The 26,714-nt window shown below is 43.2% G+C and overlaps 1 protein-coding gene and 1 pseudogene across 1 annotated transcript in view; one reads left to right on the top strand and one right to left on the bottom strand.

Annotated features, from left to right (window-relative positions):
* The first annotated feature begins 14,013 nt into the window (after window positions 1-14,013).
* Window positions 14,014-26,714, top strand: part of LOC138171351 (zinc finger protein 585A-like) — a 73,167-nt gene continuing 60,466 nt past the window's right edge. The window contains 2 exon segments of the mRNA XM_069100791.1: window positions 14,014-14,775; window positions 24,928-25,018. Coding sequence (XP_068956892.1) covers window positions 24,983-25,018 — 36 coding nt within the window. The 5' untranslated portion in view covers window positions 14,014-14,775; window positions 24,928-24,982.
* Window positions 19,512-20,024, bottom strand: LOC138171350 (V-type proton ATPase 16 kDa proteolipid subunit c-like; annotated as a pseudogene).

Genomic DNA, 26,714 nt, shown 5'->3' on the forward strand with positions numbered 1-26,714 from the left:
GTGAGGCAGTTAGGTAGTAGCATGGGTAAGAACACTAGTCCTGGAACCAGGAGGACTTGCATTCAAATCATGCTTTAGGAGACATGAGATCAAATCCTGCCCCAGCCACTCCCTATGAGATCTTGGGCAAGTTGCTTAATTTCTCAGCCTCAGTTTCCCTGGAGAAACTATAAAAAATTATAGTATATCTATATATTATATATGTAAATGCACATATAGTATGTCTTTATTAAAAACTAAAAAAAATTCTCTATAAATGGGGTTAGTAATTAGCATCTACTACACTGTGTTGTATATGTCTTCAGAACTTTTTTCCACCTTAAAGTTGAAGTTTAGACCTTAAACACTATCTTAAAAAGTGTAATTATAGGAAGGCCTTTGGGAAGGAAATATCCCTTATGGAACATCAAAAAAGTCACAAAAGAAAAATTTTGTGAAAGTAATGAATTTTGGAAGACCATCCAGTGGAACATGAAACAGTGAACATAAAAAATTAATACATGAGATATAAAATTAAATACCTTTTGAATATAATGGGTTGGCAAAGGTCTTCCAATGGAATGTCAGTTCAAGTGCTGAATATCAGAAAATTCATACTGGACAGAGATCATACAAGTATAGTAAATATTGTAAATCTTCCACCATGGAGAACATATAAAAAGTCATTTGAAGTTATCTTGGACAGAGAGCTTATAAGGGAAGGCCATGTGAGATAGAAACTTTCTTATTCTATATCTGGACTACAAGGAGGAAATTTTTTATGAATGTAATGAATTTGAGAAGTTATTCCTTGAGAGCAAACAGAATTTCTGGTGGAGAAAAAGATTGGATATATTGACTTTTAGAAACATAGTTAGGATTTCAAAGCACACATTGAAAATTTCAAAAATGTAAATGAAAAGGAAATCTCTATATATGAAACAGACCTGTCTCATTTCCTACAGTAATTTTCCTAAAACATTTTTTCATCTTAATTCTTCTTGTACCTCCTTAAACCTCTTCACTGAGAAAACTGTGGCAATAGTCCATGAGCATACTCATTCAGTTGAGCTCCACTCTTCCAAATGGTCTTCCTTCTAGTCCAAAAGGAAGAAATAGCTATCCTTTGCCACATCCAAATACCTGGCCTATGTCCTTAATCACATTCTCCCCTCTCTACTCTAAGATCATATGACAGCATTCATTTTCCCCCTTCCTTTCCTTTCTGCTCCCCCACCCCATCTCTGTGTTTCTCTTCCTCCCTGTCTCTCCATCCCTCTCCTCTTTTCTCTCTTTCTCCATCTAACCATACCTCTATGCACGTCCATTCCTACTTCCCCTCTCAATCTGTCACTATTTGTCTGTCTTCCTCTACCTCTCTTCCCCTTATAGGTTACCTGCCTTGTAAACATGATATAATTCTCTAGTACTGAAAACACCCACAAACACACACAGCAACCTTCCCCTTTATTTTTGTGTAACTATAGTCGCAAATAATTACCATCTGCTAAACATAATGGCCACTTAATAAATGTTTATTGACTCTGACTTACTGAATTGACCATGTTAAAAACAAAAAAGCACAATTCATGTGATTATTTCAGTAGATGTATGTCAGCCAAGTCAATGTAACAAAAATGACAATGCTATCTAAATTTCTTTTTCATTTTTCTATATCAAACTACCAAGTTCTTGGCAGCTGAGTGGATGATGCAACAGAGTGGGGAAAGGCTTGAAGCAGGAAGACCAATGAGAAGTCTGTTGTAATATTGAGGGGTAAGAGGCGATGAGAGCCTAAGCTAGGGTGCTGGTTGTGTGAATGAAGAGAAGGCAATGCATATGCAAGATGTGAAAGTAGAAACGCTAAGGTTAATAATGAATTAAATATGTCTGATGAGTGAAATGATGAACTGAGGCTAACTGAGGCTGCAAGTTTGGTTGACTGGGGGAATGTTAGTGCTCTCCACCATAAGGAAGTTCCAAAGAAAGGATCTGGGAAGAAAGACAATGAATTCTATTTTGGACATGTTGAGTTTGAGATGTCTATAGGACATGCACAGAACAGTTGGAAACACATGACTCTAGCTCAATAGAAAGTACAGGGCTGGATATATAGATCTGGAAGTTATCTGCACACTTGATGACTGAATCCATGGGAGCAGTGGGACAGTAGAAAAGGATAAGGGCCCAGGGCAGGGTGTTTCAGGGTTGCAGTGCTTAGTGGGATGATGATCCAGCAAAGAAGGAGGAGATGAGTTGTGGGGACAAACGGAAGAGGGATAGGAGTCAGAGATAGCAGAACCAGGAAACAACAGTGTCACAGAAAGCCAGAGTATATGGGAAGAGATGGTGATCCATGGTATTAAAGGCTGCAAAGAGGTCAAGGAAGAGTATTAAGAATGGGCAATTGGATTAAGGAGATTTGCTATGGGAGTCTTTGGGACAGTGTACTCCTGTGCATCTGGGGGAGATTTTCTTATCCTTTTATGTTATCACTGAAATATCTTTTGACAAGTTAGAAGTCAGGTCCACTCCGGCAAAAGATCACTGGTGAGGCTCAGAACAATGGATGCTGACCCTAGGAAGTATTCCATGAGCCTGAAAATAGCTTTAAGGTGAGACTACATTTGCCTTCCCCTGCCCTCACCCTATGTATCTGATGGGAAATGAGTATCCAGAAGGACAAAGCTTTTTAGTGACTCCTGTCCATGCCTCAGAAATTTTGACAGGGAACAATCCAAGGACAGAAGGAGTAATAGGAGACTCCTCAATAATTTTTTACTATAGTGACTGTGGCTCTTTGCTCTTATTCATTGAAGAATTCCATTTCCATGTCTTCTACTTTATCTAACATATCTCAGATTTCCTTCAAATCTGAAATCCAGAGCAGAGGGGAAAGCTTTGATTCTTCGCCTCCTTCTTTCCCTCCCCAGCTTAATTCCTCCTGTTCCTAGTGCCCCAATATTCTCTGCTCTCTTCCTAGTGCCCCCTCTATTAGCTGTCCCCTAACATTTCCAACACAGGGTCCCCTAGTGTCACTCTGCTTTCCATCCATCCTCTGTCTATCCCTATGACTCAGAAGCCCAGAGTTGGGAGAGACCTCAGCAGCACCTGGCATACAGCAGGTGATTAACCAATGTTGACTGATTGAGCCATTTGGCATCACACATCCCAGGGGGGAACGTTCCTACTACAACAAACCCAACAAGTCCCGAAATAGCTCCATGAAGGGTGAGCCAGCTTCCCCCCAGCGCAGATCATCTTCTTTAGGACCACTCTAAGTAAGAGGAAATATTTCTTGTTATCAATCTCAAATTGGCCTCTTTGCAGTTTTTACCCGTTCTACACTTTGTGTACAAAGGGAACAGCTGTGATGGCTCTTCCACAAACCAACCCTTCACATGTTTGTAAACAGGGATCTTATTCCCTCAGAATCCTCTCCAGGTGAAACATCTCCAGGTTCTAGGACTGATCATGGTATTTGATACTTCTGTCTCTCCATCTCTCTGGCTGACACACTGATTAAGTAAGAAGCATTTTAAAAATTGACTACAAGGTAAGAAGCACAGGGTTTAGCTCTGGAAATACAGAGACAAAAATGAAAGTTCTTGATATCAAGGGACTTATGTTATATTGGGGGATCCGTAGTGTATACATATACATATGCACATGTAGCTTACACCATCCCTTCACCCTCCCCCCCCCAATTCCCACGTGAACTGGCATATTGCATCCAAGAGGGCAGCTGACTAGTTCTGCCCTCAAGGTTTTCTCATCTGGTAACTCTGGAGGGGCTATGACTTTATCATAATATCATTAAGAAACTCCATCTGGTATATTCCTTTCAATATCAGTTGCTTTCAGGGAGCCAGAACCAAGATGGCAAAGTAGAAGGCAGTAATGCAACAAGTTCCCTCCTAAAATTCATCCAAGACTTGAAAATGCATTAGACTGAATCCTGAAGGGAAATCCAAGAAACAGTAGCAGTCTGTCATTTTTCCGGCCTAGGTCAGCATAGACAGGCAGAAAGGTCTGCTGACACTGGGGAAGAGCCATCCGTGATGCAAGTACAGAATTTTCTAGGGAGAGACTGTGTACCAAGGCAAGAGGAGGTCCCAGATCCATACTGCCCCATCCTCAAGTCTACACTAAGGAACCTGGATGAGGATAGTGCAAAATGGCAGTTTAGGGTCACAGATCTGGGGTGGACTGAGAAGGGGATCTGTAGGGGTGAGGAATGGCATAAGGCCCTGAAAGGAGCAGATTCAGAAGCAAGTAGAGGAGTGTGTCTCAGATCCCAGGACTAGAATCCAGGATTCCAGACTGCTTCTAGAGCAGTCTGCAGCTTTCAGAACAATAGCCAGGGCAAGAATCCCAGACCAAGGCAAGCCTGTAGTGCTAGCACTCTGAACCAGTTGAGATCCCCAGTTGGCTAATAGTGGCTGAGTCCACCAGCCATCTGCTGTTGCTCACACACAAAACCAGGTCAGGAACTTGCAGAGTTCAGACCAGAAGGGCAGCAGTTAGACTCTACCGTGGATGAGATGACTTTGGGAGCACTGAAAACTTGCAGGTCACCAGTCTGAACTGTCTGTGATGTTCTAGAACAATAACACACTCAATATTCTTAAGAAAGTAGCAAAAGGAGCAGCCCACATCTTGCTTCCAAGTGCCCAGAACCTGGCTTTAACATCAAGTCTGAAGGAGTAAGAAGAATGAACAAACAACAACAAAGAATCCTATTATAAAAGGCTATTGTTATAGTGCCAGGAAAGCTTAAGACAAAAACCCAAAAGGAGAGAAAGACTCCCAAACATCTACAAACAAAGCCTCAGAAAAATATATCTTGGGAAAAATTAAATCAGAATTCCTAGAAGACATGGAAAGAGAGGAGGGAACTGGGGAGGGAGGAAGAATATTTTTATAGATGAAATGGAAGTTCTAGAGCAAAAAATGGAAAAGAAATAAGAACTATGGAAGAATATAGGAAAGGGAATAAACAATTTGGCACAACAGGCACAAAACCCTGATCAAGAAAATCTCCCTGAAAATTCAGAGGCATCAAAGAGAAGGTAATGACTCCTTGAGATAACAATAAATACTAAAACAGAAGAAAAAAATAGCAAAAACAATGAATTAGAAAACAGATTGAGGAGAAAATTTTAAGAATAATTGTACTGCCTGAAAACCATGACCAAAATAGAATCTCAAAAGCATATTTCGAGATATCTTAAAAAAAAAAACCTGCCTATTTCTCTTAAAACCAGAGGTCAAAGTGGAAAAAGGAGTCTATTGGTCATGTGAGAAACATGCTCACCCTAAACAAAGAACAATACCCAAATGTTGTGAAGCCAGGAAACGTTTTTTGTTTTGTTTTTGGAGGGGAGAAAGCAAGGCAGTTAGGCTTAAGTGACTTTCAACTTTCTCATGAAGTCTCCAAGTGAGTAACAGGGTCTGTCTCCACTAGGCCACACAGAATCAGTAGGATACATTGTATATTGCATCCATCAGCAGCTAAAGCTAACAGAATGGTTGTATTGTTACCTCCTGCCAAATGAAAGTCTCTAAAAGCTTGCTGGACAAAAGGATTTTGGCAAATAGAGTTCATTGAGAGCATACCATTGGATTTGTAGTGAAGTGAAACTCTATAAATGGGTGCTGGCTGCCTAGAACTACCTGTGTCAGTGCCTACTGTGCTGTGAACCTCTCAAAAGGGCCTTTTGTCTCTCCTTTCTCTTCTGCCCCTTCTACACCTGGTACCCACCTCTTTAAAAATTACCATTTTTTCTCAGAGCATTTGAGTGAGTTATTTTAATCTACTTGATTAAAAGAATTCTCAACTCTCTGACTTCCTTGGGAATATTAGCATGTTAACACAAAAGAATTTGTTATCAATTGCCTTATGACAATTGATAATGTAATGCAGAGATGAGGTGGACAGGACCTCAGATGTCACCTGGTCAATCTCACTCCCTCCATTTTACAGACTGAGCAAACTGGTGAGTTGCCTAAGGTCACCAAACGAGTGGCAGAGCAAGAATTTGAACCTGGGTCCCTTGATGCCAGATTTAGTGATCTTTTCACTGTACCCTCCTGGTTTGGGACTCTATTGTCTGAGAGCAAATAGAATGGAGAATCAAGGCTTTGGACTGAGAGTGAAGACTTAAGAGCTAAATGTGAATAATGTGTTCATTGAAGTTGGCCAGTCAAACATTGAGCATCTACTATATGCCCTCCATTGTGTTAAGTACTAGAAATATAAATATGAAAAAAAGACAGCCCCTGCTCTCAGTGAGCTTACAATCAAATCGAGGAAGAAAACACAAAACAAAGCCAAAAATCAAGGAGAGGATTTCATTTAGACATCTTATCTGAATGGTTCAACTGCTCTCTCTGTTAGCCCCTTCTCTTTATCCATTTTTAGAATAGAACCCGGAGTACATTGCCAGATGGCATCTAGGTAAGGAAAGAAAAGTTATTCTAATTGCTTCTAGCAATATGTCATTTTTCTAGTTGTTTCCACACTGTTGCTTAAGGTAGCACAGGAGAGAGGAGAGCATAACATCATTGGATATCAAATCTGGAAGGTTCCTTAGATCATAAAATGTCAGAGCTGAGAGACCTAAGAAATTAAATGCTGTTAAGACAGCCCTCTGGGTGGCTAGGTGGCACAGTGAGTAGAGTGCCAGCCCCGGAGTCAGGAGGACCCGAGTTCGGTTCTGGCCTCAGACATGTAACACACACACACACACACACACACACACACACACAAAAGTAGCCATGTAACCTTGGAGAAGTTGCTCAACCCCAATTTCCCTCCAAAAGGCAAAAAAAAAAAAAAAAGCCCTCAGCACAGAGAATCTCTGGTCTGGGAAGGCCCTTAGAATACAGAATGTTAAAGATGGAGGGGAGGGACCTTAGTGGATATCTTATCTAAGCCCTTCATTTGACAGAAAAGGAAATTGGCCCACAGGACCATCTAGGTCTTTTCAGTCACATATATAATTAAACCTAACTTAAATAAAGTCTCATTACTGGAATCAACAATCCTAATTCCATCTCCAAGACTCCAGTTATAACCACGCTGCCTAGAAGCCAAATGGATCCAAGCCATCACCAATATAATCTTTATTATCTATAAGGGATCATGTTTCAATGAAACCATTGGATAATTGAGATTTTTTTTCAATGGTTCAGAATTTTTTTCCACTATCAACTTCTCAAGAGTTTTGGGATGAAGAATATGTTCTGGAATCAGTAGTCGCTGACCAATGCCCCTGGAAAATCCATGGAGAGATTCTCCCAGCCCTTAGAAGGAGGTGTAATTTCATTTCCTCTCCTGAAGGGAGGCATTTCTGCTACAATCATATGGGTCATTAAATCACATGCAGTCAAGGCCTCCCATAGGCACCCTACCATGAAGGACTGTTACCTGTTGTAGAAAGCATGCCAAAGAATGGAGGTCAAAGGGGTAGTGTTTGAAGAGAAAAAAGTTCATGCTAAGCAGAGCCATGTGCTGGCTGAGTAGGCCATAGAACATGATTTGAGATGCACCAGGAAGCTGCTTTGTTCAGAAATATCACCTCTACTGGCCTGGTCCCTGGAATCCTGCAATTTGAGTTGCAGGGACTGCCTTCTCTAGGCTTCTCTGTTAAAATAAACCTCTAGTGGTAAGGGATGCCGCTCTTACACCTGACTAAATTAATTGCTGCCTAGATCTTCTCCCCAACAGGAAGGGCTAGGAAACATGATCCAGAACAAATCTAAGAAAGGGTGTCACCCTGTACTGAAAAAGGAGGTCGAGGGCCCCCTGAAGGCCATGGCTTCTAGGCTTTCACAAGGGATGCCCTATGCAAATATTCAAGAATCAAGGCCCCAGGGAAAGGGAAGAAATTCCAAATAGGATATAACAATAATAAAAGTGGGGCTTTATGTAGTACTTTAAGGTTTGCAAAGCACTTTGCAGATATTTTTCATTTGATCCTCACAATAATCCTGGGAGGCAGGGAAGCACTGTTATTATCCCCATTTTACAGATGAGGAAACTGAGGCAAACAGTTATTAATGGACTTGCCCAGGATCAAATAGCTAGTAAGTATCTGAGGCCGGATTGGAAGTCAGGTCCTCCTGACTCCAAGTTCAATGTTCTACCCACTGCACCACCTCGTTCCCTCAAAAACTGGAGCTTCCAAGATGGGGCCAAGGTGTAGCTCGCCTCATCTGAATTAGAATTCTCAGGACCTGGCACACAAGAGATGCTTAATGTAATACATGTCTGTTGGATTGCACTGGAGTGGATGTCCAAGAAAACTCAAGGGACTTTCCCCATTGAGAAGAGGCTAGCTTCTATACCTTACTCCTCTTCAGTTTACTCCAAACGTTTAGCAATAGGTAAGCTATTTCGATTTATTTGGCCTCTATTTACCCCTATGACATCCGTTTCCCTAGCTATAATTTAGAACCATATTCTTCCCCTCGCCAAACAGTCACAATATGGAGCCCAGTGGGCTCCATGAAAAGCCGGAAGCCTAGTCTGTAAGAGGGCCATCTGGATCTGCAAAAGGAAGCACAGCGGAAGAGGTCCTTGGCCGGGAGGAGGGAGCTATTGATGCTATTTCTCCTCAGATGTCCTCTGATGAGTCCATCAGCTTCATCTGGAGGGAGGCCTCTTTGGTCATCCTGGGCCCCTTTTACTCACTCAGTTCATAGAACATGTTGTAGGCAGCTCTGATCCACAGATGGGGGCTTGTGTGTCCAAGAAAGAGCCCAGGAGGATTATGGGAGGCAGAGGGCAGAAAAGCTTGAAAGCAGCAGAAAGATAGCTGGCCTCCTGCTCCTCCTGGTTTCCTCCTCTCCTGAGGATGACTCCCTTTGCCCTTCTCTCTAGAAACAGCCACAATGTAAAATGTTTCCAGGCTGTGACCCACTCAATCTGCACACTCATGAGCGGTGAGAAGGCCAGTCCAGAGGAGAGCCCAAGCTCCAGTTCTGACTCTTCTTCAGGCTGACTGCTTGTGCTGCCTGGGGCAAGCCACTTCATTTTTCTTGGGTCTCTGCCTCCTCCTATATAAAATATGGGTAGTGATGCTTGCCCTTATGACAAGAAAATACAACAATCATGATAGTAGCTAACATTTCCATAGAGATTCAAGGTTTGAAAGCACTTTTCATATTATTTCACTCCTTCCTAACAACTCTGTGAAGGAGGTGCTATTGCCATTTTACAGTTAAGGAAGCCAACCCTCAGACAGTCAAGTAACAATGGGAACATAGTCCTGTCTCTAATAAAGAGAGAATTTGAGCTCAGGTCTCTCCTGACTCCAACTCTAGCATTCACACAAAAAAAGGTGTTTTGCAACCAAAAACCACCTTTAAAACGTCTTAGGAGTTTGAGGCTTATTTCCTGATATGTGATTTCATCAGTGTGGTGAGCTCCCAGTGAGGAAATGCCCTTTACCAGTGCAGATCGGTAACTGTTCTTCTGCCTAGAGTCTTCAAGAATTGGCTGAACCACTGAGAAAACAAGTGGTTTACCAGGGATCATACCATCAGAGACCCAGTTATGTTGCCCTCTATACCAGAGGATCTGATAGTGTAGGAGGAATGGCCGTACAATTTGATTCAGTGGACCTGAGTTCAAATCCTGACTGTTCCTCACTTCCTGTGAGATCCTGGGAAAATCTTATGTCTAAGGTCTTTTGCACCTCTAAATCCTGTGACCTCTCTGAGTTTCATTTAGAAAATGAAGAGGCTGAACTAGTATGGTCTCCAAGTTCTCTTCCAGGCTCAAAAACCCTATGAAAGTACAGGGAACACCCATGGACAGCATATATTTCACAGAAAATAAGTGTGTGAGATGAAGACTAAATGAATATGGAGGAAAGGGTGGGGGAAACAGGCATCCCATGAACCTCAGTTTTTTCTAAACTGAACCAAGAAATGTGCATGTGTGCATGTGCAAGCACACACACACACACACACACACACACACTCACATACACCAGAGAGTGGAGTTTAAAACAAAGGGGAGGATTGGTGAGGGGGTAGCCATAATAAAAAAAAAGTCCCCCCAACATCAGAGGGTGGAGAGTGAAGGGAGATTAAAAGGAAAGGCAGAAAGAATGAATGATTAGGGAACGAGAAAGGAAAAAGTAGATCACTAGGGTTACAACACTTACTTGTCTTTACCTTCTTTGCAAAGGTATGTGTGGGGAAGGGCGGCAATGAGAGCAAAAATCACAGGAGGACTAGATGGAGAGAAATACTTAATTGACAATCATAACCACAAACAGGAAGGGGATAAATTTACCCATAATTTTTTTAATCCACAGTATAATGGATAAAAGGGAGAATCCAAAAACATGTTGTTTACAGTAAACACACTTGAGGCATAAAGATGCACTCAGAATTAAAATTAAGGACTAGAGGAAAGTACACAAGGTGTTTTAAAAATCTGAGAGCAGTTTAAAACTTTAATGACTTCATAAATGTAAATGTTAAAAACTTAAAAATGTTTGACAGCTTCATTTAAACTTTTAAATGCTGATAGGCCAAATTCATGTTCAGCTGACCACTGGCAGCCCAAAAAACTCCCAAGTGTAGCCCAAACAGGTAAAAATCTTAATTGGGAAATATTTAACACAATTAATAAAATATAATAAAGCTCAGATAATGTTCTGGTTTTCCAAGTCAATATGTGACTTGCAGGGATCTGTTTCTATTTGAGTTCAATATTACTGAGATACATCTCTCTAGTCAATTTTCAAACTTTATGAAAACTTTTCAACCACTGCTGCTCAGTAACTGAAATTTTTTTGTAATCCTCGCTTTAAGGTCATCTAAAGAAAAAGGTTTTGATGCATACATGACAGTTTTTAATGTGACCTCACCAAAAATGTCTAATGGATGTAGATCAAGTAATCAACATGGCCAAACAAGGGAGAGGACCTCCTCTATAAATCCACTGGTCTGAGATATCATCATCCAGAAATGAATACATTCACTGCATAATGACAGGGTACCTCACATTTTTTAAATTAAAAATTTTATTGAAAATTAACAAAACTAAATAATGTAAAGAAATTTCTATAATTAAATCTACAGATGCTACTTTTGTAAGTTTGTAGCATTTATGCTTTTGAAATTATTAAGCTTAAATGTGTATTGAATGCTGCTTCAGGAGAAGTAAAACAAGGACATTTTCATACAGGGTAACAGTAAAAACAGGGTAAAAGAGATAAGCATGGAGACTGTATTGTGTTCAATGACTCCATAAGTAATGAAACAATATCAGTATTTAATATATATTTATGTTTTAGTTGTTGAGTTGTTTCAGTTATGTTTGATTCTTCATGACTCCATTTGGGATTTTCTGGGCAGATACTGGAGTGCCTTCTCTTTCTCCGGCTCATTTGATAGATGAGGAAACTGAGGCAAACAGGGTAAAGTGACTTGCCCAGAGTCACACAGCTACTAAGTGTCTAAGGCTGGATTTCAGCTCAGCTAGATTTGGACTCCAGGCCCAGTTCTATATACACTGCACCACCTAACTTCCCTCTGAAGGCCCTAGCTTTCTTCAAAGCATGGCTGAGTCAGTCAAGGGATGCAATGGATAGAGCATTGGTCCTGCAGTCAGACCAGAGTTCAAATTCAGCCTCAGACCCTGTATGATCCTCAACAAATCACTTAACCTCTTTGCCTCAATTTCCTCAACTATAAAATGGGAATAATATCAGCACCTATTTCAAAGGGTAGGCAGGGACAAAATGATATAATATTTGTAAAGCACTTAGCATATTGCCTGGCATCCAGTAGGGGTTATATAAATGCTTATATATATATATGCTATATAAATGCTCTCTCCATCCCCATCACCTCCCAAATGATGCTTTTCCTGATATTGCTAGTCATATAACACTCTCTCCCTCTCTTTCTTCCTCTCCCTATTTAAGCATTCTCATTCTATTTTGTCTATAATATTTATTTCCATATATATGTGTGTATGTGTATATATATATATATAAATATGTGTATATATATATACATATATATGCCCACGCACGTATCTCTCGCCTCCCACATAGTAGGACGTTAGCATGAAAACATGGACCATTCTGTCTTTTGTCTTGAATATCTAGTACACTGCACATGGAAAGATCTTAATAAATATTTATCGATGCTTACACACACAGACACACTTTATTTTTTATTCTTTTTTATAAGCAAGAACTCTCTGAGAGGAGAAGAGGGAGTATATTGGGCAAAGGTTGGGGAGCTGCTCTTGGGTCTACATGTGGGGGGAGGAGTGGGGAGCATCCACCTTTTCCTGTCCTGTACCTAGGCATATGGTTTGGACCAGATTCAATCCTGGAAGACCCTGCCTCTGAGAAGCGACGTCCTTTCTCAAGCTCTTTGGTCCATTAAGTCCCTCATCTCAGCCTCGACAATTTTAGAGGTTTCCCCAAAAAGAGGGAAGTAAAAAAGGTGTTTATTTAGTGTTTAACATGAATCCTACCTTGGACGATCATTTTGCTCCTCCAAAAGGGATGCTAATGCTAATCCCAGGGCGCTCACAAGCAAACAGAAGACAGGATTCATCTAATTTAATTTATAAGCACTGTTAGAGCTTGCTGGGAGGCTGAGGCTTAGATCTCGGAATATGAAACAGCTTGGGAATTGCTATAGGCATTTTACAGTTTTCAGTTCCACTCCAAACCTTAGCCTTCTCTGAACTCTGTACTCCAGTGATTCCATAGTCAATGTCTCCTGGACCTGCCACAACTAACCATTCTTTTCAATGGACCCAAGACCTAAGGACCTTTTCAACTCACAAGATTGGCTCCAAGCCTGGATATAGCCACCATGAGAATGAATCGGGAAAGGAAGCGCCAAGTGGAAAAGAAAGCTGGAGCCCAAGTATAAGTTGGACAAGTTGAATACACTCACCACAGTGGACAGTGGTGATGGGGTTGGGAAAAAGCACGACCCACTCCTGCACCCCTTTCACCACAGTCTCGAGACAGAGTGTACTACTTGTCACATGGCAAAAAGTAGCCAGGAAGCTTGTTGTACCCAAAGGGCCCAACAATGAACCATCATGTTCTTGAATTCCCTAGAATTTTCTGGGGGAGCAATGGGTATATGCTCCCTGCAATGACAGGGTTCAGTCTCTACTACAGTGGTAAATGGAAAGGATGTAAAAACAAAAGATAAAAGTTAATAATAAAAAACAAAACCTTTGAAAACAAGCCAATGAATGAGCTGGTCTTGTCTCAGTGGCCAGTCTTCTGATTGGAGCCTGCCTCTCTCCCCACCCCCTCAGGGAGGAAGGGCACGAGGGATCCCAAAGATGGTCCCATAAGCACAGGGATCGGCCCCTGCCTTTAGGTTAACATTTGGAATTTAAAACCCTTTTCACAATCTCCTTCCATCCCCTTTTCCGAGGCTGATGATAAGAGTTCTCCCTCTCACAAACTCTACACGCCAGCCAAACTGGCTGGCTTGTCATACAGGACATTCTAGGGGACCTTCTCTCTCCCACCCCTGTGCCATTCACTACACAAGCTGTGCCCCCCGTTCCTGACCGCTCTCCCTTTCTGACTCCAAGGTTCAACTTCAGCAGACCTTCCTGATGCACTGTGTATTTTGTAAACATCTTGTGTCCCCTTCCTGAGGCTGTAAGAGGTGCCCACTAGGTAGACATTAAGGAGAGACAACTTGGGTTCTTGCTCTTCTCTCTCCTAAACACAGGGTTCCCTGGAACTTCCCTCGAGGGGGAGCGGGCTGTCTCCCACCCGGCAGTCGTCGGGGCTGTTTGCGCATGGTGCAGGCAGGATTGCCGCCTAGAGAAGTTGGAGCGGGGTCCTCGGACCCCTGGCTGCCTCCTGCTTCTGTTTCTCTCCCTGAGTCACCAAACCGTGATGTGGACAGGTGGACTTTTCAGTAGGGTCTATTTTTGGAATTCAGGAAATCCTGGGCCCCTCAGCTGGCATCAGGAAGAACTGTGCACGATCACACCCTTCTACATCTGGTGCAGATGGTACAGAGGATAAAATGCCCCCTCTAAAGTCAGGAAGACCCATCTTCCTGAGTTCAAATGTGGTGTCAGACATTTCCTAGCTGTGTGTGACCCTGGGCAAGTCACTTAACCCTGTTTGCCTCCGTGTCCTAATCTGTAAAATGAGCTGGAGAAGGCAACGGAAGAAAACCCCAAGGGGCAGGACTGGAAATCACAGGGCTACAAGATAAAGGGATTTTCCAAGTTCACCAGATAATCCTTCAATGATTCTGGAGTCACAGGACATAAGAGAACTCATTTAATGGGGGAGAGCGCTAACAAGGGGCGGCGATCATGGGAGGCTTCCTGGAGGGGGCTGCCCCTGAGCTCAGCCTAGAAGGATAACAGGGACTCTGAGAGTCACCAGGGCGCAGGGAGAGGGCACCTTCCAGCAAACGGGAGGAGGGGCCTGGAAGAACTCCCAGGGACCAGCTGGAGGCCACCGTCTTGCTGTATCGTCCCGGCCTCGGATGGATGCCCCGGGGATACCTCGGGGGCTCCTAGCCTGAAGCCTGGGACTCGGGCTCCCTGAGCATGCGCAGAAGCCGCCTCGGGCCTCTGCACTGGGTTTCCCAGAAGCCCTCGCGGCCCCGGGCGGGGGAGGGAGCGCGGCCCACGCGGGGCTTCCTTTCCCTCGGTTCTTTCGTCCTCGTGCCCTTAGCGTCTGTCTCGGATCCCCTCTGGCCTCGGTTCGGCACCGCCTCCGAGGCTGAGGAGCGGAGCCCCCGCTGCTGAGAGAGGTAGCGCCGGGGAGCGGGCGGACGGTGGGGATACGGGGAGGGAGCGGGGCCTCGGGCGCCATGTTCCTCGGCCAGCTTCCTTCTCGCTGGGCCAGTCCTCTGCGGGAAGCCGGCCCGGCCGCTTCTGCGCATGCTCTCTTCCGAGACCCTAACCTGGCTGCTCTTGCGCACGCGCACTACACATCTGGGAGCTTGGGGGCGGGCTTTGGGAACAAAACCTGGTCGCTTCTGCGCATGCCGATCTCGGGTCCCCAGGGGCCGGAAAATTGCCACGCCTTCTCCCCAAGTTGATGTGCTTACTGATGAGGGGGTGGGGCTAGGACCGAGACCCAATCAGAAACGCCGCCTCTGCCCTAGCGTCTCCCTCTCTTGTACCTTTCCTCCTCCCATCCTCCCTGGCTCCTCCCCCCAGGGCTCCCCGCTCCGTCCTTTCCCCAGGTGCTGGGACCACGTGCGGTTCCTTTCGGCTTCCCTGGAGGGCAGCTGTCAGTCAACAAACCTTAATTCTGCTGGGGGGAGGAGACCCAGACCAAAGGCAAACCAGTCCCTGCCCCGGAGGAGCTTACCCTCTGCTTGGGGCAGTTTGAAGACAGCCAGACGCCCTGATTGCGGAGGGGGAGTCAGGAGGGGGCTCAGTTGGAGGGGAAACTGGGGCCGGGCCCTTCAGGGAGTTAAGGACCCTAAGAGGCAGAGGTGAAGGGGGACGGACGGCATGCCAGGTGTGGGGGAGTGCATGGGCACAGGCCTGGTGATGGGAGAGATGATGCAGTTTAGCTGTCAGATAAGCAGGAGCTCCCTTGGAAAGGCCGAAGGAGCTGCTGTCCGAGGCCCTAGAGCCATAGGGAGCCACTGAGGCTCGTGGAATGGAGCATTGGCAGCATCAGTCAGGCCCACATGTTTGTAAGGCGTGTACTGGATGCCAGGTGTTGTACTGAAGCTGGTTCTGCCCTCAGGGAGCAGACTTCTTCCAGCGAAGAAGTCAGACCATCCACAAGAGTAGAAAAGGGGGAGAGGGTGAGCATTGGAGGGAAAGCCTACCGAGATGAGTTCAGTACAGCCTGGAGCGGGATGAAGGCGTCTTTGGGCTGAGCCTCCAAAAGTTGGCCTTTTATTGGACCAAGTGTCTGGCGCTCCGGATAGAAGCCCTGCTCTCAAGCAGCTTATTTTTATTTTAAAATTTTTAGTGATATTTTCTGTTTTTTGCATCACCATAGTATGTCATGTATCCCTTCCCCTCCCTTCCAGAGAGCCATCCCATATGACAAACAAGAATTTTTAGAGAGAAAAAACCCCATCACAACTGATTGATACAGTGAAAACGTCTGAAATATTCGGTGTGTGACCCTGTGTACCTCCCCCCCTTCACAGAGGGAGTGGGCTGGGGTTGTCTCTTCATTCCCAGTCCTGTTTGAGCTTTATAATTTGTTAGATTGACTTCTGTTTTTTTTTTTTTGTTATTGTTTTGTTTTTGGTGTGTTGTCCTTTCCATTTACATTGTTGTGGTTACTTTATACATTGTTTTCTTGGCTCTGCTGATTTCACTCTGTATCAGCTCATACAGGTCTTTCCAGACTTCTCTGTATTCATCACACACATTATTTCTTGTAGCACAGTAGTATTCTATTACATTCATGTAGCACAGTTTTAGTCATTCCACAGTTGTGGGGCATTGACTTTATTTCCAATTTTTAGTTTTCAAAAAGCACTGCCATAAATATTTTTTTAGTATATGGGGACTTTTTTCTTGACTTCATTGCGGTATAAACCCAGCAATGAGTTTCAAGTTCAAAGAGTATGGGCATTTTAGTTCCTTTATTTGCATAATTCTAAATTACTTTCCAAAATGGTTTTGCCAGGGGTGGGGAACCTGGGGCTTTAAGGCCACATGTGGCTTTCTAGGTCCTTCAGTGTAGCCTTTTGGCTGAATCAAACTTTTACACAACAAATCTTCTTATACTTGAGGACCTAGAAGACCACTTGTGACTTTAAGGCCACCAGTTCCCCACCCCTGGGTTATGCCATTTCATAGCTCCACTGAAGGGGTATAGACCCAAGCTACGACCATCACCCCCTACTCCAAAAGGATTTGAGTCCCATTTGTCCAGAGGCCCTGGAAAACCCCGCCTTGAACTCTCCTTGAATCTTTCCACTTGATCTAGCTTTTCATGTCCAAATCTGTTAGCTTTAACCTAGCCTAGCCCTCCATTGTCTGTTACTTCTAGTCACCCCAGACTACTTGACTACCCCTAGATCCCTCCCACAGTCTTTCTGTATAGAAGATCCATCTTACTTCCATGAAGGTGCTCAGATTCAATCTAGCTTGGATTCAATCTGATTCCCTGGCATTAGCTATACAAATGCTCTCATACTTTGAGTCTACCCAATATGGCGGATCTTTAGTAAATTTTGTTTGTTTGTTTGTTTTTGCTTTTTAGAGGGCAGTTGGGGTTAAGTGACTTGCCCAAGGTCACAGCTAGTTTTTGTGTTAAGTGTCTGAGGCCGGATCTGAACCCAGGTCCTCCTGACTCCAGGGCCTGTGCTCTATTCACTCTGCCACCCAGCCGCCCCTGTTTTTCTTTTTTTTTTTTTATATTTTTAAGCAATTGGGGTTAAGTAACTTGCTCAAGGTTACACGGCCAGTCATTTCTGGGTGTGGTGCTGAGTGTCCGAGCCCGGGATTCGATCTCCAGGTCGTCCCAACACTGGAGCTGGTACTCTTTCTCGCTGAGCCACCTGGCCGCCCATCCCCTGTTTTTCTTTTAATGAAAGAAGGCTTGGGTTGAATTCAGTTGGGCAGGACCTGGTGTATCAGTATTTTGGGGTCCCAAGCACCCCTTAACCTCAGTACCACCAGCAGTGTATTAATGTGCTTGTCATGCCACAACCCTTCCAACATTAACTATTACTATTTTAAAAATCATTTTTTTTTTTGCCAATTTGCAGGGCGTAAGTGTAATCTCAGGGTTGTTTTGATTTTCATTTCTCTTATTATGAGTGATTTGGAGCATTTTTCATGTGGTTGTGAATACTTTGTAGTTCTTTTTTTGAGAACTGTCCATATCCTTTGGGGAATGGCTCTAGGTTTTACATATATTTACTAGTTGTTTATATGTCTTGGATGCCAAATCCTTATCAGAGAAATTTGATACAAAGATTTTTTTCCCATTCAGTCAGTTCCCTTTTTATCGTAGGTGCATTAATCTTGTCTGTGCAGAAGCATTTCAGTTTCATATAATCAAAGTTATTTATCTTTTCTAATAGCCTCTTTCTCTTGTTTGGTTAAGAAGACATCTCCTACCTGTAGCTGTGAGAGATACATGATCTGCTGTTCACCTGACCTTTTTGTAGTATGATCTTTAATGTTAAGGTCACATGTTCATCTAGAAGAGGGTTAGAGAACCTATGGCTCTAAGCCTGATTTCTGCCAGATTGCTTTCCAGTTTTCCTGGCAGTTTTTATCAAATAGGGAATTTTTCCCTAGGTAATTTATGTTTTCTCCTTTATCAAACACTGGGCTATTGAGTTTTGCTGTTTCTAAGCACCTTTGTCTTCTCTGTTGCAATGATCAATCCATCAAATTCTTTAGATGGTTTTGATTACTGCTGCTTTACAATATCATGTAAGGTCTGGAAGTGATAGTCCCCGTTCATTCCTACTTCTTTTCATCATTTCCCTTAGTATTGTTAGAGTCCCTTAATATTCTAGATCTTTTATTTTTCCAAATGAATTTTGTCATTATTTTATCATGTTCTATATAGTGTCACTTTAGTCATTTGATTGGCATAGCATTAGAAGCATACATTCATTTTGGTGATATCTTTTTTTTGTTGTTTTGAGGGCAATTGGGGTTAAGTGACTTGCCCAAGGTCACATGGCTAGTTTTTGTGTTAGGTGTCTGAGGCCAGATTTGAACTCAGGTCCTCCTGACTCCAGGGCCAGTGCTCTATTTACTGTGCCACCTAGCCGCCCCTAGTGATATCATTTTTATTATGTTGGCACAGCCTAGTCATGAGCATAGACCATTTCCCTCTAGCTGTGGGAAATTTTTGGGAAATGTTTCAAATTGTCCTTTGTTTCTTTAAGAAATACTTTGTAGCTGAATGTATCAAGTCTTTTGTGTGCTTTGAAAGGTTGATCCCCAGATATTTTATGCTGTTTGTATTTATCAGAATGGGATTTCCCTTTCCGTTATTGTTTCTTTTGTTTTGTTACTATTAATTATAAATGCTTGTTTTGTAGCTTGCACCTTTGCTGAAACTATTGTTTCAATTAGTATCTTTGCTGTTTCCCTAGGATTTTTCATTGTATCATCAGCAGAGATGGTTTTGTTACCTCTTTATTCATCTCTATTTCCTTAATTTCTTTCTCTTATCTTGCTGTTGCTAGCATTTCCAGAATTATATAAAGTAATAGTGGGCAGAGTGGGCATCCTTGCCTCACACTCATATTTATTGGGAAAAGGTCTAGTAAGTGGATGATGCTGTTTGTTTTTTTTTCTAATCAGAATCAGAATTTTCTTTGGGAACATCACTGTGAGCTGTGTCCAAAGCCACAGCACTAGTGGAAACGTGCTCTACATCTTCCCAAATCATACAGTTCTTACTAATACTGGACATGACCACAACCTTGAATGGACTGACTTGAGTGACTGGACCACTGCACCAAGTGTCAGGCTATGCATTCTGGAGTGAATTGGGAGGGTTGGGCTAGTTTAAGACAGGTCTTTACATCTAACTCTATATTTGCAGGGATGAGAGTTGGGAAGGAGATCTGAGAAAAAGGGAAATGAAGAGGGTCTGCTTTGTAGAGAGGAGGGCTACAGCCATGCTTTATAGGCCAAACACCTCAGCAGAGATCAGGATTAGGATCATCCCCCTGATCCCCAATGTCCCCAGAGCACCAGCCTCACCTGTAATGCCAATAGCAAAGCCAGTTGCCCTCCCACTCAGGCCCACGCTGAGGGAAGCTCTTGAACATTGTGGTTACCACCATTAGGGAGTTGGCGATGAGGACAGCCACCACCAGACCACAGATGGATAGCAATGATTGACTTTTGTGATTATCTGTGATTGAGTGGGTGTGGCTACAATACCAGGGCCACTTTCTGCTGTGCTATAAGCTACAGCAAGAGCACTGAAGACTGTGGTGGCCAGGGAGATCACGACTGGGAAGAAGGACATGGCCCTGGGGCTCTGGACATGTCTGTGCAAGGTTATTCAGCTGTGCAGCAGACAGGGATTCATTGTCCTGGCAGGTGGGATGGTGTGAACTTGACACTGACTTTTGGTTTTAAATACACACATTTTATGATATATATACATACGTATGTGTGTATATATATATTTTAAAGGTTCTTCAATGCCTGTATTTTGTAGGGTTTTTTTTTTTTTTTTAGTATAAAAGTGTTGTACTTTGTCAGAAGCTTTTTCTCCATCTGTTGAGATTTTCATGTGGTTTTGGATATTTTGGTTTTTAGTATGGTTAATCAAATTGATTGTTTTCCTAATTTTGAATCGTCCTTGCATCTTTAGTATAAATCTCTCTTGATCATAATGAATGATTTCTTGGATAAATCTATGCATAGTCTATTTCATAGGATTTAAAAAAATTTTTTTGAGTCAGTGTTCATTAATGATATTGACCGATAGTTATCTTTCCATGTCTCATTTTTCCTTGGTTTAAGTATTAGAACTATATCTGTCTCATAAAAGGATCCTGGTAGGGTGCTTTCTTCCTTAATTTTTTAAGAATAATTTGTGAGGTATGGGCACTAACTGTTCTTTAAAAGTTTGATACAATTCTCCTGTGAATCCAGCAAGACCAGGAGTTTTTTTCTTTGTTGGTTCCTTTACAGCTATATCTATTTCATTTTCTAAGAGTAGATTATTTAAGATAACCATCCAGACTTTTGATAGTTTGGGTATTTTATGTTTTTGAAAGTATTCCTCTTTTGTGTACTCAATTTTGTTAGCATATAACTGTGCATAAGATATTTTGATTATTCTTTTTATTTTTTCTGCTTTTGCTGTGATTTCACCTTACTCATTTGCTATTTTCTTAATTTGATTTTCTGCTCCCTTTTTAAAAAATCAGATGAGCTAAGAGTCTGTCATTTTATTATTCTTTTCAGATTTTAGTTTTATTTGTCATTTCTATGGGAATTTTGTTTCCAATATATTTCCCCTCTTGTTTTTATTATTACCTCTTTTGTGCTTATTTTCAGTTTGTTTACTTGTTGGTTTTCTAATTTTAAAAATGCATATTCAGCTAATTAATCCCTTTTTTTTTTTTTCTATTTTGTTAATGTATGTTTGTAAGGATATGATTTTCTCCCGGCGGACCGCTTTAGCTACATCTCAGAAATTTTGGTATGTTCTTTCATCACTATCATTTTCTTTGACATAGTTATTGTTTCTATGATTTGTCTTTGACCTACTCATTTAAAACTCTATTGTTAAGACTCCATTTGAGTCTGTATCTTTTATTTATGATCTATTAACCAATTTCTATTTTTATTCTGTTATGGTCTGTAAAGAATGCATTGACTTTTTCTGCTTTTTTACATTTGTTTGCAATATCTCTTTGCCCTAGTACATTGTCAGTTTTTGTAAAATTTCCATGTGGTGCCAAGAAATATGTATATTCCTCTGCTGGATCATTTAGAATACACCATTCATCTTTTCACGTTGCTTTTTCCAGCAATTTGTTCATTTTCATAATTTCCCTTTTATCCATCTGTTGGACTTATATAAAACTGAAAGAGATTTTAAAGTCTCCCATTGCTATTTTTACTGTCTGTGTCTTCTTGAAGCTTATGTAATGTTTCCCTTATGAATTTGGATGCTAAATCATTTCGAGCATGCAAATTTATTACTGATATCGGTTTGGTGTCTGTGGTTCTTTTCCTTATAGTTTTTTTGTTTTTACTTTTTAATTTTTCAAATGTTTGCATTTGCTTTGTCAGCAGGATTGCAGTTTCTGCTTTTTTGGATTCATTTGATGCATAGTAAATTTTTTCCCATCTCCTCAGTTTTATTTTCTGTACATCTTTGTTTTTTCAAATGTGTTCCTTTTAAGCAACAGGTTGTGTAGGGTTTCGTTTTCTCATCAAATCTGCACTTTTTTTTGGTTTTATTGAATTATTTAATCCATTCACATTTGAACTTATAAGAGCTAGGTTTATATTGTCCTCCTTCTTTCTCTAATATTGAGGGGTTTTCTGTTATGACTGCTCCCCTTCTGCTATAAAAACAGTATTATGTTCCCCTCTCCCTCAGGCCATATCCCATCCCTTGCCAAGCCCTTTTCTTTCTCCCTCCCAGCACAACATCACAGAGTCAGAAGGGGAGAGCTATAAGGGACCTTCTTGGCCAGCCAGTTCTGCCAGCGGTCAGCCTTGGGGGGTGGGGGGAGGGGTGTGAATAAACCAGTACCAGTCAGTGAATAAGCATTTATCCAGCACTTACTGTGTGTCATACACTGTGCTAAGCACTGGGAATGCAGAGAAGGGTACAAAGACAGCCCCTGCTCTCCAAGAACTTAGTCTAGTGGAAGAAACAGCATGTGGAAACCACGAAGGATCAGCCACATGCCATGCCGGAGAAATTGACACTAACCCCCAGAGGGAAGGCCCTGGAACTGAGGTGGAGTTGGGAGAAGCTTCCCATAGTAGGTAGGGTTTTCTCTGGGACTCAAAGGAAGCCTGTTCCGGCCTCAGGCCAGCCAAGGAAGTCCTATTCTTCCTTCATGTGACCGCCTTGCTATGCATGAAGTCAGCCTCCATATCCCGATGAGGCATTCTCTTCTGGCCTCTGCACTTGCCAGTCCCTTCCCTTGATCCTCATGTGACACGCACACACCTTCACTCTCCTGGCTGGTCACCTCTGGACCCAAATCAGATCCAATCTCAGGGTGATGTCTGACCAGGACAGAGCAAGGAGGGAGCCTGAGACGGCATTTGCTGTGAAGCTGCCACATCAAGTTGCTAACCCATACTGAGCTTTGCAGTTCACTGAAGCCTTCAGAATGCATGCCCTCCAAGCATGTCAGCTCCATCTCGTTTGTGAAGTGGAGCTTTTGTGCCTGGGTTCCGCTGCCTCTATTAAATTTGATTTTATTTGATTCAGTCTGATGCTGTAGGACTGTAGAGGTCTTTTTGGATTCTGACTCCATTCTTCCACAAGGTGCTGTGAAAATTCAGTGAGTATCAGCTGTGTTCTTTATCCAAGCCATTGCTAAAACAAGGTTAAACGCCACAGGACTCAGGCCAGATCCCCGGGGCCCTCCACTGGAGACCTCCTGCCGCGTTGACATTGAACTCGGAATCTGGCTGGCCAACCACTTCTGAATCCTTCTCGTTATATTGTTGTCTACTTCATATGGCTCCATCTTCTTCACAGGAACAGAATGAGATTCTTCACCAGAAGCTTAGCTAAAAATCCACATAAATGATATCTGCAGCATTCCCCTCGTCTGCTCATTTAGAAATCCTATTACAAAAGGCAATAAAGGTCTGCTGGCATGATGGGCTCTTGCAATCCTTGCTCCCCTTTCCAGAACAAGGGCTCTCCCTGTTTTTCGTGGCCTGCACCCCTGGGCAGTCCGTCTGGCAAAGCCCCAGATCCTCCCCCCCACCCCCAACCTTTTTTTTAAATGCATGAAATAAAATACTGGGGATGAAGAAGGATACCAATGACACTGAAATACAGTGATCCAGATGTGAAAAGAGCCCATCCATGGATCCCAGGTGAAAAGCCTTCTCCAGTGATCTTTTCTAGCATTTTCCCAGGAATCCAAGTCAGGCTTTCTGGCCTGTACTTTTCTAGCTCTGTTCCTTCCCTTTTTTTTTTGAAAATTGAGACATTTTCTTCTCTGGCCTGGCAGTTGATGGTCTTTTTAGACATCTCTGGCCTTAGCTTCACTGTTTCCTCTGGGAGTTTCTTCAGGACCTGAGGATCTGGGCTGGGCCTGGGAAAGAGGAGAAGGGAAGTGCTCTTGTATTGTCTCCCTCGAGTCATTTTTGTTGTAAGAAGGTCATGCTCCCTTTGCTGAGAAAACAGGAGGCACTAAAAACTGAGAGGCTTGGCCTTCCCCCCCCCCCCCCCCCCCCACCCCATTGTTCTATCCTGCCCCTTCTTGGATCCGGCCTCCAGTTTATCTAAAATAGATAAAATGGCCACTGAGGAGGCAGCCTTTGAACCAGGAAGACCCGGGGTCAGGTCCCACCCTCGATCACTTCACTCACTGCCCTAGTTGGTTAACTCGAATTGCAGAAAAGGTGCTGACCTGTGTTGGCAGAGGGCGTCTCCTCCTCTGGGAGACCAGAGGTACAGTGGGTGCCGTGTTTCCTCTTCATGGGAATTGTTCCCCTTGTGTCTCTTGGATTGTTTGTCTTCTCTCTTCACGTGGTCACTGCACCAGCCCAGGAGCTCATCATGGCTCCCAGGGAGCAGCAAAATGATCTTCATGTTTCCAAGTTCTTCCCTTGGAAATCCATCCTCTGCACAGCCGCCCCAGTGCCCCAGTCCAGAGTCCAGGTGGGAGCCCCGCCACCATCTGCTCAGAAGCTCATTCTACAGGACAGAACAGAGGCCCCTCCTTTTGCCGTCCATGGCCCCTCACAGTCTGGCTCCAGGCTTCCTTGGCAGACTTCCCGTGGCTCTCCTCACCTGCTCACTACCCCAGCCAAACTGGAGCAGGAAGGCTTGACGTTGCACGTCCTCCCTCCATGCATTTCTCTCATGTCCCCTCAGCCCCTACGCCTGCAAGGCTTTCGTTGCAGCCTCCCCCTGGTAATCCTTGCCATCCTTCAGGCCTCATCTCTGCAGCCACATCATCCATGAAGCCTGTGCCCCTCCCTCTGGTTCTTTCTCCACTTTCTGAATGTCTCCTCTTCCCTTTCTGTACACGCTGGATCCCCCAGTAGAGGACAGAGACCACGCTGTTTCTGCTCAGGGATTCCTCTGTGGACAGTAGGATGGTGCCTTGCTCTTAGGAGGAGCCTCATTTGTCTTGGTTGAGTGGAGTGGAGCAGTTGGACCAGTCCATGAGCTCCCTCTGATCTTTCTCTAACCAGGAAGAGTGTTAGGATTTCCGGCCATGGGTCTAAACACGGCCTGCCCGTCCCTCTAATGTCTGCTTTTTGCCCCCCAGGGCTGACGGCTGAGGCTTCTCAATTTCCCCAGAGGTGAAAGCATCGAGCAAAGCCATGGCCCTTGTCCTTCTCCCTCCTGTGGCTCACCAGGTAAGCAGGAGCACTTGTTTTTTCTGAAATAAATGCCTTAGATCTCCACTTAGGAATGTTCCTTTCCCATATCTTCCAACCCAAGGAATTGGGCCCATTGGGAACGAGGCCGATGTGATGCCTTAAAGATCTCGTGTCCAGTCCCCTCTTTTTATAGAAGAGAAAACTGAGGCCTAGGAAGGGAAAGTGACTCATCCAGGGTCACGCAGGCTGTAAGCACCAGAGCCAGCACCTGCAGCCCTTTCCTCTACACTGGGATGCTTTCCTGGGGGTGTTTCCTCCTGGCGCACTGTCCCTGCCTTCCCCTCTCCATCCTTTGTCAAGGGATTCAGCCCTACCCTGTGCCCTGGACTGAGCTGGCTGCTGAGAGGGTGGTCAGAAATGCCTAACGATGATGGAAAATCCTTATATCCCACTTGGAGATTTAAAATCTGATTCATAGAAGCCTGTTGGCATTGAAAAAATAATAACCCCACCCATTTTATGAATGAAGAAACTGAGTGTCAGAGACGTTCCTTGCCTACGAGTGTCCTGAGAGTAAGTGCTGGAGCCAGGACTCCAAAGGGGAGAAGAAGCTGCCCCATTCTCTTCTCCTTCCATTGTAAGACCAGAAGAAACCAGGAGCAGCCATGGAACATTTGTGAATCATGTGGTATTCTGTGGTGTTGTTACTTCTGAAGGGAGTCTGGAGTCTGTATGCATTAATGCTCCACACATTTAGAGAAGGATTTTATTTGTGTGTGTGTGTGAGTGTGTGTGTGTATACACACATACATATAAAATGTATAAAACACATATGTGTGCATACATATATATAAACAAGTACACGGACATTTACACGTGTGTGCTAGTGGTAATTTCTAATTTGTGTGCAGGTATAAGAATAAATACTATTTATGTACTTCTGGTGTCTGTAGGATATGTGGGTTCTGGTTAAATTGAAACTACCTTGTAGGAATGGCTGCGGAAAGCTCTTTGGACCTAGTCTGACCTTGTGTCCTAGGAACAAAAATGCACAGGAGAGCATCTGTCATATCACAGAAAGAATGTTTAATCATTAATGGGATTTGCTCTAGAGTCAAAGGGAGAAGGTCAATACTCAGGGCTGGAGTGCTTTGCTCTTCGTTGCCTTGCTAATCTTTTATCAGAGATAATCATTAGGATAAGAAATAGCCGTGTGATTTATAGTTAAGAACGTTGCCCAGGTAAAAAACCTGTGTGTGACCAGACTATGAGGCAGGGCCAGGGAGATTCCTGTCTTAGTCACCCTTAGAAGTGTAATTCATTATAAAGTGTGTATCTTAAGTGTGTGATCCTAATAATCATACCTGTATATCATTCTTCATATTAGAATGATAAAGTAAGAAAGGTCTGTAAAGGGCTGATTGAGACATCGTGGAAAGGACAAAGCTAGGACATGGTGAACTACAAAATGCAATCTTGCATGAATCAGTTTCTAGAGACCTTTGTTGTACCATCTGTGAGCAAAGAGCCCTCTACCTCACTGAATTTTTTTATCTCGAGACTCCAGGCCTCACCTTTTTTCTCTTAATAAAGTTTGGGTTCTTTGCACAGAGAGCCTTCTCTGGGTTTCTTTCTTTCTTTCTTTCTTTCTTTCTTTCTTTCTTTCTTTCTTTCTTTCTTTCTTTCTTTCTTTCTTTCTTTCTTTCTTTCTTTCTTTCTTTCTTTCTTTCTT

This window comes from Petaurus breviceps, unplaced genomic scaffold (genome assembly GCF_028583685.1).
Source record: "Petaurus breviceps papuanus isolate PSGF00001 unplaced genomic scaffold, PetGlider_PUasm1.0 428, whole genome shotgun sequence".
Classification (NCBI taxonomy): Eukaryota; Metazoa; Chordata; class Mammalia; order Diprotodontia; family Petauridae; genus Petaurus; species Petaurus breviceps.